The following is a 16,094-nucleotide window of genomic DNA, read 5'->3' on the forward strand; positions in this document are numbered from 1 at the left end:
TTAGTCAGGACTCTCCTGACTGCTCTTCATAAACCCGACCCAGTCTGCCACAATGACGTTTCATTTTCCTGATAGCAATAATCACTGTCTGAAACTACCCTGTTCATTTGTCTCACTCATCCCTCTAAAATGTAAGACCCCTGAGGGGAGGAAACTAATAACTTTTACCACAAAATTTCAAGCTTATGGGAAAAGGGAGTTCTCGTCTAACTTGTCCAGAAAAACCTCTCCAAATTAACGTAGATGGATGACAATGAATTAACCATATAAGAAAAGGTAAGGAAAAAAATGAAGTAGAGGGAACAATGTTGAAAGGAGGTGCCAGGAGGTGGAAGATTGCATGGCACAAATAAATGCAGCTCAGTATGGCTAAACATTGTTAGAAAAGGAGAAAAAAAGAGAGGAAACTGGATATATGCATGGACCAGATGACAAAACAAGGTGAATGATTCCATGGTCATTATCCTAAGGGCAATTAGAACTCTTTAAGGATTCAAAATGACTCTTATGCTTCTGCCTTGGCAAATCTTCTGAAACAGGGCACAGAGAAGAAAGAAGCAAGTGAGTAATAAGTTCTGCATAGAGCTACTTGCACTCTTATCCAACACCCAAAGCAACAAATAAGGATTAGGAAAGTTGCTCAGCGGTACAGGGCTATGTTTCCCTATTCAAAGCCAACCGCGGTTCACCATGCAACACAATAAACAGGTTTTAAATGAACGCTCTCTGACCACGGGATTGCTCTCTTCGTAGATGCATGTATTTGGAGCAGGTGTCTTGTCAGATCCTCACCATTCCTTTCAAAGATCTAGGTTACTCTAAGGCTAAGAATAAGCCTATCCCTCCTTCGACCCTCAGTTCAGTATCACCTCTGCTATGATAACTTCTTGCCAGTCTCACGTGACTGGGGTGTTCCTTCTGTGAATCCGTCGCTCCTGCGACGAACTCTAACATAGCAAAGCTCGCTTTTCATGTGTCTGTCTCCCCTGGAACATGAACTCCTCGGGGCAGAGCCTCTTTCACCACGGTCTCCCCGACAGCTAGCACAGTTGCTGGCACACAGCACGTACTCTTTAGTAAAAAGACTTGAGTGTATGAATTGACAAACGAATGCCTCCTCGGTGCTCCCGTTCCCAAGAAAAATCCCACCTCCTGGCCTCAGGGCTTCAGCGTCCTCACCCCTTCACACACACCAGACTCGCCCAAGCGCACCTGAGTCACGAACTCCGCGTTGATCTGGGATACCGTAGGGGCCACGATTTTCTTGGGCTGAGCAGGGGCCGTCATGGCAGCACTCTCCTTCCGCTCCAGTGGGGAAAAAAGGACCGCTCCGAGCAGCGGTGAACCCGATACACTTCCCCCTAAGAAGCGACTGCGGCTGCCTAACTCCGAGATGCAAAAACCCGTGGAGCAGAATATCCTCAACGTTTCCCGACCACAGGGAACGCGTTCCGCAGCTTGTGCATTCTTCGAGAAGCGGAACAGAACGGGGCCGGAAGTGCATGCAAGCGCTGGCTCTGAGCTAGAGAGGCAAGGGCTTCGACCTCCCCACTCCTGCCCCCTAGCGGGAAGCTGAGAGAAAACACCCAGGGAGACGGGATTGATGTCTCAGTGACCAGGTAGATGGTGTTGGTTAAGGTTTTCTTGTGGTAGGGTCGGGGAGGGAGAGGGAGACTCGGAGTTTCTTTCAACCCTATAAAAAATATTAGTGGAAAAAAAACTAAACGGGGAATGCGAGGCTTGATTTTAACTGTTTTTTTTTTTTTTTTTTTTTTTTTTTTAATGGTACGCGGGCCTACTCACTGTTGTGGCCTCTCCCGTTGCGGAGCACAGGCTCCGGACGCGCAGGCTCAGCGGCCATGGCTCACGGGCCCAGCTGCTCCGCGGCATGTGGGATCTTCCCAGACCGGGACACGAACCTGTGTCCCCTGCATCGGCAGGCGGATTCTCAACCACTGCGCCACCAGGGAAGCCCCAATTTTAACTGTTTTTTAACAGATTCATGGAAATATAAATTAACATATAATGAACTGCACATAGGGTGTAAAATTTTATTTTTTTAAATAGTCATACATATGTGAAACCATCACCAAAGTCATAATAATAAGCATATCCAATGTCTCTAAAATTTTCCAATCCCTTTTGCAATCCATCCCTATCCCATTTCTACCCATCCATTCTCAGGCAATCACTGATCTGCTTTCTGTCGCTATAGATATATAGATTAGCATCCTTTTTTATAGAATTTTATAAATATGAAAATAATACAGTATGTACATTTTTTCTTTCTTCTTTCACTCAACATAATGATTTTGAGATTCATCCATGTTGATGCATGTATTAATAGTTGGTGCCTTTTTATTGTTGAGTGGTATTCTATTTTACAGACATACCATAGTTTGTTAATCTGCTCATCTATGGATGAACATTAAATTGTTTCCAGTTTTTGACCACTACAAATAATGCTGCTAAGAGCATTCGTGTATATATGTCTTAATGTAGACATGTGGTTCCCTTTCTCTTAAGTAAATACTTAGGAGAGGAATAGCTGGATCAAATGGTATGTGTATGTTTAAATTTTTAAGAAACTGTTTTCCAAAGTAGTTGTACCATTTTATATTCACACCAGTAGTATATAAGAATTCCAGTTTTTCTTCCTTCTCACCCACACTTGATATGGTCAGTCTTTTTAATTTTAGCCATTTTAATAGTTATGTGGTATATCTCACTGTAGCTTTAATTTGTATTTCCCTAATGACTAATGATGTTGAATGTCTGTTCATGTGCTTATTTGCCATCCATATATCTTCTTTGTGGAAGCCTCTATTCAAATTGTTTGCCCATTTTTAAATTGAATTGCATGTTTTCTTATTACTGAGTTTGAACGCATACCTCTACCACTCCCAAATCCATATATAAATTAAACATGTACCTCTAGTAAACTTTCCCTGGATGAACACAGGCAAGAAACAGGTAACATGGTTGCCTCTAGGGAGGAGGAACTGGGGGAGGCGAGAACAGGAGCAAGGGAAGTCTTATTTTACATTTTACACCCTTTTGAAACTTTTGAATTTTGTAACATCTATAGCCTGTTTGAAAATAAACAGTTGCGAAGGAAAAAACAAAAAAGTGTCTGTAGATATAGAAATTAAATGTGGAATCCTTTTTTCCTTCTACTTGCTATTGTATAAATTTTATTTATAGAGCTAAAGATGAAAATTTGCATGATCCTAATTTTAAATGCAACAGATTTTGAATGCATAAGGTATCTAATTACACTTTATTTACAAATGGAGTCTATACAACAAGAGGTAAAATAAGATTTTCTGAATAGCTTTTATGATGAATCTTGAAAGGTAGATAAGATTTTGATAATCAAAAACATCAGGGACAATATTTCTAGTATAGTCATAGCACAGATAAAGCCATAAAAGCAGGTCATGCTGGGAGAATGTTGAGAGTGAGCCATCAGGCTTAACATGTCAAAACCTTAAAAGCTAGAGAAAGGAGACTGTATTTATCATGGAAGGCAATAGGAAGCCACTGATTGGAAATCTACTTTTGGAAGATGACTTTTCAGTAGTTTGTTAGATGGGTTGGAATAGGTAAAGTGGGGATGGGAATACCAGTTGGGAGACTATTGCAAATCTAAAGCAAAAGTAACACGGCCTAAATTTGGGTTCTGGAAGTAAAATTGAAGAGGAAGGAATAAGCATGGAAGACACTGAAGAAACAGAGTAGAGACAGAAGGTAGAAGTAGATTTTAAAAGGAAAAGATAGTTCCAATATATAGAGACACAGTCTGAGGTAGCAGGAGGAGATCTGGGCAGTGATGAGCAATTTATTTGCCAATTAACATTTATTAAATTTGTAATTTACCTTATGATTTTGTGGCCAAGAGGATATTAAGCCAATAAGCTCCAGATCATATGTGGATCTAACTATGTGAAAGGTTCTAATTTATAATACCTAGTAGATTTCTGAAAAAATGCAGTATCATCATCTTTCTCCTCTCTCTCTCAAACTCTCCCTCTCTCTTTTTCCTGCTTTCTCTTCTCTTCATATCACTTCTCTTAGCCAAGTTTTTGAATGATGGTTTTGGACATCCTAAAATTATAATATGTTCATTTTATAACTTTTATTTTACAAGCTTTCTGTAATGAGTTTTGTAAGTAAGGAAGGGAGAAAGCAAAGAAACCAGGTAATCAAGAGTTTCCAAACACAAGATTGTCAATAGTGTCAAATGCTTCAGAGAAATCTAAAAGGACAAGAACTTCAAAAAGTCCATGGGTTTGGAAATTAGGTGACCACTGGTGACCATTATCAGTTTGTTGTAGTAAGAAAAAGAAAATTTAATTCAAATTGATTTTAAAGTAAAGGAAATCTATAGGTATAAATAAAGTCTAGAGATAAATTAGGCTTCAGGCGGTTGATCAGGCTTCCAGCTCCATTCTTTTGGCACTGCTCCCCCTACTACTCCCACCCTGCTCTGCTTTGTGTTTTGACTTCATCCCCAGACTAGCATTCTTCATGGTACCTAAACGGAGAAAACTTCTCCACACTCACTTCTTCTTCCTCAATCACTGAAATAAGTACAAGGTTTCACTCTGATCAGATCAACTTAGGTCAGTTCTTCCAGGCCAATTACTCTGGCTAAGGTAGCATTGTGCATTGACTGGCTTAGTCTTGCGTTACCCATCCCTTTAAGTCATGATGAATATTCTGATAGAGTTAGACTGATCATGACCATTGCTGGAGCTGCAGTTAAGATCAGTCCTACCCAGAATACCTGGCTGATATACAGTGAAAGAGAGAAGATGTGGTTGCAACTAACAATGCCTACTACAATGATCACTGATAGAACAGCTCCCAAGAGGTGGTGAGGAAAACACTAGGTAAAAAAGGGCTAAGAAGCTAATGAACGAAAAGGCAATGGAGGAAGTAGGTGTAATGAATTTTCAATATCTCTGACCCTAAAAGGCAAAGAGTAAAATATAACAGTAACCAAAATAATAGGTAAAACTAAAGTTATTTGGCCCAACTGCTATCTCTTTTTAAGCTTGGTGCAGTGGAAATTTTGATTGCCTATCCATTCCTCCCTTCTTTCCAAATGCAACTTCAAATTTGACCAGTATTTGTATTATCTTCAGGCAACCTTGTGCTTGAAGGAAGTAGGCTGAGGTCCAGGTCCAGCTCCACATAATTCTATCTCCTTTATCTGTGGTTGGTTCAGGAATGTGGCTGTGAAGCAATTCTGGCAGGTGAGAGAGGTAGTGTTCACTGTAGACTTCTAGGAAACTTAGCTTTGCTCTTGGGGGAGTTTCTGGGTGTCTCATTCACTCACTGTCCCACCCTCCCCCCATGAAGGAAGCATGCAGCCCTAATTGCAAACAAAGCATCCTAAAACCATAAGGAAAATAATCTTGTCATTGTGAAAGGCAGAGCAGATGGAAGGAACCAGAGTCAACTATATGATTTAACAACCCTAGAGTTTATCTAGTTGCTGGACTTCAAGTCGTATAAGCCAATAAGGTCCCCATTGCAAGAAGCAGTTTGAGTCAGGCATTCTGCTACTTGCAGCCAAAACCATCGTAACTGAATAAGGAACACATGAAATTTTCTTTAAGGAACCAATGAGAGGGAAAAACTAAAACCACCAGAAAAAAGAAGGGACTAATGATGAAGCTCCCAGAAGGAGAAAGAGAGCAAGGAAAAGCTAGCTTCAGAAAAGTGGAAGAACATTATTATTCTGAGATACATGAGAAAAGTAAGGAGTAAAGATAGACATTTTTGAGTGAAGAGAGACATTTTTGAGTGAAGAGGAGGGACGTTTAGAAAGTTTTGGATTGGCTTTGATCTCAACATCTTAGAAGGCAAACTCATTCCAAGAATGAATGAAAGGCTCTAAATGAAATTATAGATTTACAGAGAAGGTAAGAGTTTGTAATAATGACTCCATTCATTTCTTCCTTTATACATTCAGTATATATTTGAGGATGTAAAAACATTACAGATACTGCTTTATACTTTATGTATAAAACATAAAATCATGCATTCTCTTGCTTTCCAGAAACATGTAGTTTAGCTCAATGGTTCTCAAATTATAGTTTCAATACAGCAATAACAGCTAACCTGTATAAATGCAAATTTTCAGGACCAACTCCAAATATTGAATCAGAAACTCTGAGGGTGTAGCTCAGCAATCTATGCTTTTAACAAGCCCTCTAGATGATTCTAGTGCACACTAAAGTTTAAAAACCACTAGTCAACAGTGACGATTAATAGAGTTATGAACAAAAAGCAGTGGGAGGGCTTCCCTGGTGGCGCAGTGGTTGAGAGTCCGCCTGCTGATGCAGGGGACGTGGATTCGTGCCCGGGTCCGGGAGGATCCCACAGGCCGCGGTGCGGCTGGGCCCATGAGCCATGGCCGCTGAGCCTGCGCGTCCGGAGCCTGTGCTCCGCAACGGGAGAGGCCACAACAGTGAGAGGCCCGCGTACTGCACAAAAAAAAAAAAAAAAAAAAAAAAAAAAAAAGCAGTGGGAGCACAGGGAATAGAGTGCTAGGGTAAATCAAAAAGGCTTCCAGAGGAAGCAGTGTTTAAACTCAAACTTCAAAGAATGAATAGAAGTTAGCCAATATGGATGCAAAGTATTACATGTTCCATATTGTTTAATAATACCATTGTACCACTTTTCTTTTTCAGTTATCTTTTTTCCTCTAATAGAATTTTGTTCTCTAATAGAATAGTGCTAATAGAATTCTAGCAGTTAGCCCTGAAATTCTAAGCCCTTCTAACTGGCAATAGGAGAAATCTCAACAAGAAAGGAATTAAATGTTTCCTTTCACTGCTTCTAAAGAGCAGATATTCTGCATGAAACAGCCCTTGACAATTCACTTCTAACAAAGGATTCTTATAGGATATGCAGACTTCAAACACTGGTGCTATCCCTTAAAAATGTCTATAATTCTCATTGGTTATCTCACATAATGTAAATTGAAAGGTTTTCTGCAAATTAAACACTTTAGTTTTCTTCCATAATCATGGACTAAAAACAAATAAAACCTGGCTCAACTAAATCTCTTCTTTGAATACAGTATGACAGTTTGTATCTAATTTAAATTAATACTACATAGATAAGATGGAAGCGGGAATAAGAATATGTATTGGAGGAACTAATTTTATGTTTCTTTAGTACAAATCTGGAGAGGGAGGCCAAGGAGGAAGATAAATGGATAAGCAGATAGATCATGTGACATGCAATGGAGTTAACATATCCATTTGTAGGTTATAAGGACCTATCAAAGAAACTTAACATGAACAAGGAAGTAAACGATTAACTAGCCATGTAGAAAGCTCAGAAGGTAGAAGGTAGACTGGAGTGGGCCCAGGAAAGTGTTTGGCAATCAGTACCTTGTTCCTGTATTATGTGATTTTCCCTTTTAAAAAAGTTCAAACTGTGTAATTTGAAACTTTATTTTTAAAATATTCTAAAATTTAAATTTTTCAAGAATCACCATCTACTTTCCTTCAGCACACATTTTGTCCTAATAGGCCCTACTGCAGTACAAAACAAGAAACAATAATTTCACTAACTCAGTCAATCAAACTACTTCGGTAAATAATCATGCTACAGCCTGGAATTACCCAAACAAAAATTCTTCTAATTTTCTTTTCAGATATTTAAAAGTTTATTTTTTTCAGAAAACCAAAGCAATTGATTCAACAATAATAACAGTTCTAGCATGCAGCAAGTCATCATTTAACATCTAATGTTTAAACTTATCATGGAAGTATAGTTTATCATGGATGTATACAGTTTATTTTCATTCCTATAAAGTTTCCACAGCTTGTAGTGATAATAAAAGTAAATAAGTATTTCGTTAGAGGTACTTCAAATAGCACTACAGTACCTCTTCGACAAAATTTTTACAATATTCCAACTTTCAATATGAAACAGCTTAAAAAGGCATGGGCCAAAAAAAAATGTATAGTAGTATCACTTAGGCAAATAAAGTCTAATAATCATACACGCACAACACTGTTAGGATTCTCCTGTTAGGGTTGGGAAAGGAGTATATGAGACATTAACTTCAAATAAAATTACATAAATAGCTTAGGAAAATTCCCAAATATATAATTTCAGACATATTAAAGAAAAAACCCTTGAACCTTTATTCTTGGAAAACATGAACTAGTTATCCCTTGCTTTTATGTAATAGATGTGTTCTTAAAAAGTTCTGTGTAAAGCAAATTCTATAAAACATCACCTTGCTTGCACTGGAGGAACACATCTCAAGGAAACATAAGAGAAATTATTCTTTAAAACACATGATTCTCCTGCACATTTGTACATCGTTGGGCTTTTATCTGTACTGTTAAGTTTAATCTCTATGAATTAAACCCAAGTTTCTCAAAATTCACTTGTAAAAGAAGCAGACTGACTTCTCCTCCCCCCCTTCCCCCCACCAACAAAGACAATTCTTACAGTACAATGTAAAATTGTTCCTTTATCCATTCTCAGTAGAGGGCTTGTCACTACATAGATCTGCGAGTGCTGGGATAAATACCCACCTGTTCTTTTCACCTTAGAAAGATAATGGTTATTTTCTCTTATTGCTAGGAAATGTCATTCTTAAAGATTTTATTAAAAATGGCAAATGTGAAGGACAATGTGTGATTACAAGCCTTTTACAGTTTGATTAAATATTCCCCAAATCATGACAGTACTGTTTAGAATGATACTCTCAATTCCATAAGCATCTTATTCCTATACGGGATTACCTTACTAATTAAAATAACAATTTACTAATGATCAAAATAACATATTTTAGCATTAGAATCTTGCAAAAAAACAGGAATAAAAACTAGAACTAGACCTAGTCACTGCCGTTTGATCAAACTTAATAGAATATTTAGTTTAGTCATAGGACCACTCAAAGGGGTATTAAAAGAAAGTTTTGCTAAGGTAAATGTAAAAGTCTTATGGAGATGCAGATCTACAGGTGAGCCTTAAGTCTACAACTACTGCTATCAATCATTAATAAGCATGTAGATGAATTGCATTCATTCCTCTGAAAAGATGACACTGCATACATATCATCAAACAGATTATGGCACTTGAACATTATTCCTGCTAAGTAAACATGGTAAAAGTATACAGGTGCATCCTAGCCTCTCTCCTACGTTTACATTTTGGGGGTAAAGATAACAGCAGGCTGGGCAAAAAAACAATTCAAATCACCTATAGACTAGGAGGGGAAGCTACCGGAGTCCTAAGAATAAACAGCTTGGAAAAGAACAATGACAATAATGCTATTGTTTTCTCATCCACTTTCACTTTTATTGCCTTTATATTTTTTAGCTTGTAAGAAAAAATTTTGCAATGGAATTTGAACCATAGGTGTAAAATACATGAAATAATATAGTGGGGCTATCTGTAGTGGCCAAAAACCAATTTTTGCCTCTGTCTTTTGAGCATATATAAAAGGACATGGCGTGTCTTAAGGAATAATTCCTTTAAAAATGAGGCTGAATTATTTGTACCACATCATGGATTTACAACATTTTCAATACAGCCAGAGTGTGTGTTAAAATAAAACAAATACTTGCTTTATGGCATCAAATCATGTTCTTCCCCCTAAAAATTAATTTGGTTGTTCCTAAAACGTATTACATTTCTATGTATCTTACCTCTGACTATGCAGACAAGCAACTGCCTATGAAATCATTCAATCTAATGCAGGCCTTTTGATAAAAATACATTATAAATGACATAGGCTAAAGAGCAAGGTCACCAGAAAGACCACACGTTAGTGGGTCTGTCAATTACATAACTGAATTTAAGACAACCATTTTCTCTTGTGGTCATTCCTTAAAGTGAGTAAGTTGATGTCTCTTCCAGTGAGGAGCCTGTCTGAATGTTTTGCCACAAACTGAGCATTCAAATGGCTTCTGCCCTGCATGAATTAGATAGTGTCTTTCCAGTTTAGATGGGGACCTAAAACTTTTAGAACAAACACTGCATTGGTAAAGAAGGCCGTCGTTCCTCTCAGTACGCCCTGAATAACTACAACAATGACTATGATGGCTCTGCTCTGATTCCAGAAGTGCACTAGAGAGACAGGGCTGCCTGTTCCTATAGGGGGTACCAAGAATGAAATCCTCTGATTCTGCCTTAACTTTTATTTCTGATGTTTGATCTGACTCTGAGACCTCGTATTTTTGAAAACCAAGAGCCTGACATTGCTGGGAAGCACTATAGTTAACATTATCACCTTGATGAATGAAAAGTTTGTTCAAATTTTCCAATTCTACTTGGCAGAGAGATTTTCTATATGGAATCTTATCAATATGAGTTAATTTATGTCTTTTCAAGTGAGCTGACTGTCTAAAAGATTTCCCACAAACATTACAGCCAAAAGGCCTCTGTCCAGTATGAATTAAATAGTGTCTTTGTAGTTTAGATACGGAAGGAAACACTTTCTCACATTTGTCACAAGGACACATCTTATGTCCAGTATAGATGTTTTCATTTGTAACTGAAAAACCACACTGAAGCACTTCACAGTTTTCAAAGAATTCCTCACCTGATGAACCATAGATAGACACATCTTTATTATTCACAGAATTATCCATAGTTAACACGTTCTCTGGTGTAAGAATACCTTTTACGTTTTTTCCCATATTTTGGCTCTGGAAGTGCTTTTGCCAAGAAAATGGCAAAGTCAACATTTTCTTCTTTTTATTGCCAACTGTCTTATATGTTCCATGTTTGCCAAGAGAACCCATAAATGTTCTCTGGGTTTGTTCAGGGCTCTGCTCACCAGAAATAAGATCACAATTTTTCAAGAAACTGTTTTTAAATACTTTTTTCTCAGAACGAAAATTATCTAATTTTTTACCCCCAGCACGTTTAAGCTTAGCCAAGATTTTTTTAACAATGGTTTTATAGTTGTAGCTTCTTTTGAGCCTGCTTGGAATTTTGCCACTTCTGGCAGGAAAACACTTGTGTCCACTGAGAGTCTGCTCTGATTCAAAACATTCTTCACACTCTGGACATTGAAAAGGGACAATATAAATAGAGTGGACATCAAGTTGATTATTCTCCTCAGATTCACATATATCACCATTTTCAAAACTATCCTGCTTTGCATTTAATTTATTAGGCAGGGGGCCTGATTCTGGACTCTTCACCTTTAATGAAAGAGTCTGAAAAGTCTTATTCCTGGCATGGATTTGTTTATGCTTCAGAAGTTTGCTTTGAATCTTAAATCCTTTTTGACAAAAACAACATTGAAAAGGTCTTTCCTCTGAATGTGTGAGTTGGTGGATTTTTAAGTGAGTTGACTGTCGAAAAGATTTACTGCACAGGACACATTTAAAAGGCCTCTGACCAGTATGAATAAGTGCATGCCTATCAAGTTTTGACTGTGATGGGAACAGCTTGCCACAGATTGTACACACGTGAATATTCTTTTTTTTCTTTGTAGGGCTGTGTGTAGGATCAGGCTTGGAGCACGGGTGTAATGCCCATCTCTCCTCTGTGGTAAGAGCATGATACATTCCATACACTGGCTTTTCTTGCTTGGCCTCCAGCAGTCTTCTGACCTGTTTAACATCATTCTGGTAAGTTTCATTGTGAAGCTGTTGGTGCTTCACGAATGTCTTCAGATTCTTAAAGTGGCGTGGACAAATACTACATTTAAAAGGCAGATTATGAGTTAGTTGATGTCTTTCCAGATGAACTAGTTGTCTAAAGGTTTTATGACACACATCACATTCAAATGGCTTTTGACCAGTATGAATGAGATAATGCCTAGCTAATTTTGAGGGTGTTTCAAAATGCTTGAAGCAAATATTGCAAATATATGGCCTGTTTCTAGGTAGTTTGTTGGCTACTACACACTGTTGAATCTTTAGCATTTTAAAATTGTTTTCAGCCATCATATTCTTCAGTGATATACTCTGATGAGCTCCATAGTGTTCTTACACTCCACAGATGTCTAAAAATTAAAAATAAAAATGTATTAATTAAAAATTACTTATTCATATGAAAAGAAATAATTTAAGCTGTTCTTTGGCTAATGGTATTAAAGGCAATAGGGAACCTCAACTTTTCCTGTGTTTAAAAGTAAGTTAATACCATTTTAGATACTTTAGAATCATTAAACTAATTTCACTCATACAGAAAAATGAGGAGTCTTTAAAAGAAATACTTAAAAATGTATATAATTTTAAGCTATATTTCTAATTAATTGAGATGATACATTAAAAGGGGACTGAGTTGAATTTCTTAACATTAAATAGATCTTTTAATTCCAATTTTCCTAGTCCACTATTAAGTAGATTTGTCATTTTTCAAAAATTGGGCTAGAAAGATAAAGAGTGCAAGAAATAAAATATAATACTAAAAATAAGACATATCTGCATTCAATTATAGCATACCTTGGACATAATCTGAGAATGGAATATTTTAGTTATCAAAATTCTTAGCCACATGATTAGCAATATTTACTCTCAGTTACTTCTTTGGACCAACAAAGATAACATAAACAACTGGGAGAAAATGTCCCAGAAAACCTGGATTCTAGTCCTGGATTTGCCATCATATGAACTTGGTGGCAAGAAGAAGGAAATATAGATTCCTCATCTCTAAATCAGGAAAAATGCCTTCTGGCCTGCCTACCACATTGAGTTGTTGTGAGAATCAACGGAGATAATGCACCTAAATGTGTTGGAAAACTGAAGTAATGTATAAATGTAAGGTATTATTTAGCTCAACACTAATCAAATTTAAAAACTTTATCCTTATCTACTTAATATCATTTTTAGGGTTTCTAACTAAGAGATAAACATACTAAACGTACAGTCCTTTTTATTTCTCCTTTCCACTTTGTTGTAGAAGTCCTAAAAGACAAGTACAGAGGCAATGAGGTTGACACACTGGCTACTTATATACTTATCTATGGCTAAGTAATTGAAAGTCTGAGTGTAGTTTACTTTTCAGGCAGTAGAATAAAAAGGTCATTTTGGTCTCAGTTAATATAAAGATAAAGATACTTTCCCTAATATACCTCTGTAGGACACATGCAAAAGCTTACCAGGAACTTTCACAACCATTTTATACCCTATCTTCTCCTAACTGAAAAGCCAATTTTCTTCTCATCCTTCTTCTTCTACTGCATTTTCCTTAAATAAGGAAGCCAGAGATTAAAAAAAGCTGTTCCAGCTCTCTCATTCTAATGTTGTATCTTCTAGTTGAGATCAGAGAGTTGATAAATCTACCAGAAACCGTGTTCTTTTGTCAGATGATTTAGTGAATATCCAACATATATGCTGTGTGCTATTATCTATTTTCTCCTAGAAGACACCTTAAACACAAAATCACAAACACACCCACTGTGGTTCTCTTCAGGAATCTGATTTAAAAACAGAAAAAAAAATCATTTATTGAGCAAATTATCTTCTAGTTGTTTTACCATAGTGGTTTTCAAACTGCATGTCACTACCCATTAGTAGATTGTGCAATCACCTTAGTGGGTCATGATCAGCATTTTTGTTTAATAGAGTAGAAAATATCAGATTGCATAACATATGGTAAGGATAAATACTGTTTTGTGAAACTTCTATAGGAGGAGGTAAAAAACTGTGAAACCTGTTCCTGGCATACTTTTTTACACACTAGACAGAGGAACCTACAACAAATCAATCACTTTATTCAAAGTGGCCAAGTAATCTATTAAGTAAGATTGGGGCCCATAGGATGAGACAGGATTACTAAGGATTATTAATTTTCTTCAACTGACCCATATAACCCCAAAATATTTATCAGAAAAATCTAATTAGAGGCCAAAGGTAATATGCCACACAAATAAATAATCTGACTGCAAGCCACTATATTAATTTATAAACTACACCATATAACCCAGATATCCACGTTAGCAACAATCAGCTGTTGATGCTATTACTATGCACTTTCACAACACTGAGTTAGAGAAGTTACAGGTGAATGGCCTCCAAATCCCTAAAATGCTAACACAGCAGCAGTTATGGGGATTAAAATTAAGTGAATTGCCAAGAACTTGGCAATTTATTTAATTCCCGTCAGGCAAAATCAGGTGTTGAGGTGTCAATTAGGACAATGAGCCAAACTGCAAGTAATAATCAAGTCTTTATTCACTTACTGCAACAGTGCAAGCAAGAGGCTAAAAAGTACTGGTTCCCCAGTGGTCGATTAAATGGAACACTAGGTGAGGGTTAGGTGGATGCAATGCACACAATCATTTCTCTGCAAAGGAGGCTGGAACAAAAGGTTTCTGCCTCTTTATGGACCTGTGGGCCAGGGGAGAAGGAAGGAAGAGCTAAAAGTGGAATGGTCCTGAGTCAAAATGGAGAAAAGTACCTCAGTCAAGGCTGCCCCCTCCACCTTCCCTCCCTTTGCAATAAGGAGGTATTGGTGGAGGCACCTGGGAAGTACCTCGGCCAAGGCCCTCAGAATGGAAGTACCTGAGCCAGGAATGCAATACAGTATGAGCATGGCTAGTGGGAGGGAAGGGGTGAGTCCTTGACTGCAACTCCCTCCAGAAAACTGCAGTGCACTGGCCATGCACAAGTCTGGTGTGGCAAGAGCAGCTTCCCCTGAAGAGGCCAGCCAGGCAAAGCCACGCGATTGTCTATGGTCGGGCCTGAAAGATCACACATAGGATTCTGGCCTGCAGCCAGGGTCCTCAGCTCCTATTGTGTATTTCTTCTTTCCTTTAATAGTTTCTTTGGAACACTTGAAAAAAATTCCACACTAGAACCACACACATGACAACCGTTTCTGATTATAACAGGAATTGACTACCTATAGTTACTGTGCCAAAAAGAGACTATGGCTTATCAACTAACACTAGCACTAAGACTGGATACTATTGTCAGTTGCGTCCACACCATGTGGGAAAGCACTTACTGGAAGCCCTATATTGTTAGAATCACTGGTGGCAAGCAGTGATCTCATCTGCTATTTATAAGTGACAGCTAAGGGATCCCCAAGCTCCAAATGCAGTCCCACGCGTACTTAAGCATATGCACAGTAATTTGATAGAACTCCAAATCCCACTTCTACTGATTTCTGTGTTCTTAAATGACCTTTTTTGTCGGTCATATTTCAGAAACAAATCCAACAGTGTATAATTTTTCCTACGTTAAAGTGAAAATAAAAGATGGTAAATCTCAATGGGTCAACCCCCAAATTATCCTGACAACAGCAAGATACACTCCGTTGTAAAACTGTGACAACCGATCTCAAAAAATTCCAACGATACTTCAAGGCCGAAAGCCTGTTGGTTTTCCAGTCTTAACGAACAACATTAAAACAAGGTGAGGCTATAACAAAAGTAAATGAACAAGAAACACAAGAATTGAGAGAAAGTTAGAGAACTTTCAGTTACGGAATAACCTCTGGTGACATTTATCACAGCCTTTCCCTCTCTGTAGCTTCTTCTGCCCCACTTCCCCCGGCCCCCTCTCTTGACCTTGAACCCTCACCTCTTCCTCTCAGAGGGATTGCACAGGACACAGACCCTGACAACTGGCCCTCGCCCTAATTGCCCACAACCAGTAAGCACCTAGGAGTCGAGCCAGAGTCCAGACTGCAAAATCCCACACCAGGAAAGGAAAGGCAAGGGTGAAAACTGCTTTGGCCACAGAGAGGGGGGAAAATGCCACATGTGATACGACCCACTGCAGGGGAAAGTATCGTTTTTTGCAATTCCTCTCAGAGATTCCCGCTCCCCATGAGCTGCAGTCAGGAGGCGGGGAAGTGGGAAAAGCAAAGGAGCTGAGGTCGTGGCGCCCCCGTTCTGGGTCCCCGGGCACCTTGGAGGGACCGAGGCAGGCCCGACCTTTCCCGGGGGATCGCTCCACCTCACACCTGGGTTCTTGAAATCCTCCTCACGCACCTGGAGCTGGCACGGGCCCGCGAGCCGCGCATCTCAAGGCCCGGGAGCCGCGAAGGCTGCGTGCACACGTCCTCAGGGCCGGCGCGGCGACGGGCTAAGTGCGCAGGCGCGGAGCTCGGAAGCGCCGCCGGACGCGGTCCGACTGGAAACA

At 38.6% G+C, this 16,094-nt stretch overlaps 2 protein-coding genes across 3 annotated transcripts in view; both read right to left on the reverse strand.

Moving 5' to 3' along the window:
- The window catches only part of AQR (aquarius intron-binding spliceosomal factor), a 111,860-nt gene extending 110,378 nt beyond the window's left edge, over positions 1-1,482 (reverse strand). Inside the window, exon 1 of the mRNA XM_060096571.1 lies at positions 1,213-1,482. Within this exon, the coding sequence (XP_059952554.1) occupies positions 1,213-1,287 (75 nt within the window). The 5' untranslated portion in view covers positions 1,288-1,482. The remainder of the gene's footprint in view (positions 1-1,212) is intronic.
- Positions 1,483-7,727: 6,245 nt separating this feature from the next.
- Positions 7,728-16,032, reverse strand: ZNF770 (zinc finger protein 770). Of its 2 annotated transcripts, none has more exons than XM_060096573.1 (2): positions 15,944-16,032; positions 7,728-12,004 (listed from the first exon to the last, which is right to left on the reverse strand). In XM_060096573.1, the coding sequence occupies exon 2, from the start codon at positions 11,946-11,948 to the stop codon at positions 9,867-9,869; it is 2,082 nt and encodes a 693-aa protein (XP_059952556.1). In that variant the 5' UTR covers positions 11,949-12,004; positions 15,944-16,032; the 3' UTR covers positions 7,728-9,866. The 2 variants fall into 2 exon arrangements, with proteins under 2 accessions (XP_059952556.1, XP_059952555.1); XM_060096572.1 differs by having other exon boundaries at positions 15,916-16,023.
- Between the last annotated feature and the right edge of the window lie 62 nt (positions 16,033-16,094).

Source organism: Mesoplodon densirostris, chromosome 4 (assembly GCF_025265405.1).
Source record: "Mesoplodon densirostris isolate mMesDen1 chromosome 4, mMesDen1 primary haplotype, whole genome shotgun sequence".
Taxonomy (NCBI): domain Eukaryota; kingdom Metazoa; phylum Chordata; class Mammalia; order Artiodactyla; family Ziphiidae; genus Mesoplodon; species Mesoplodon densirostris.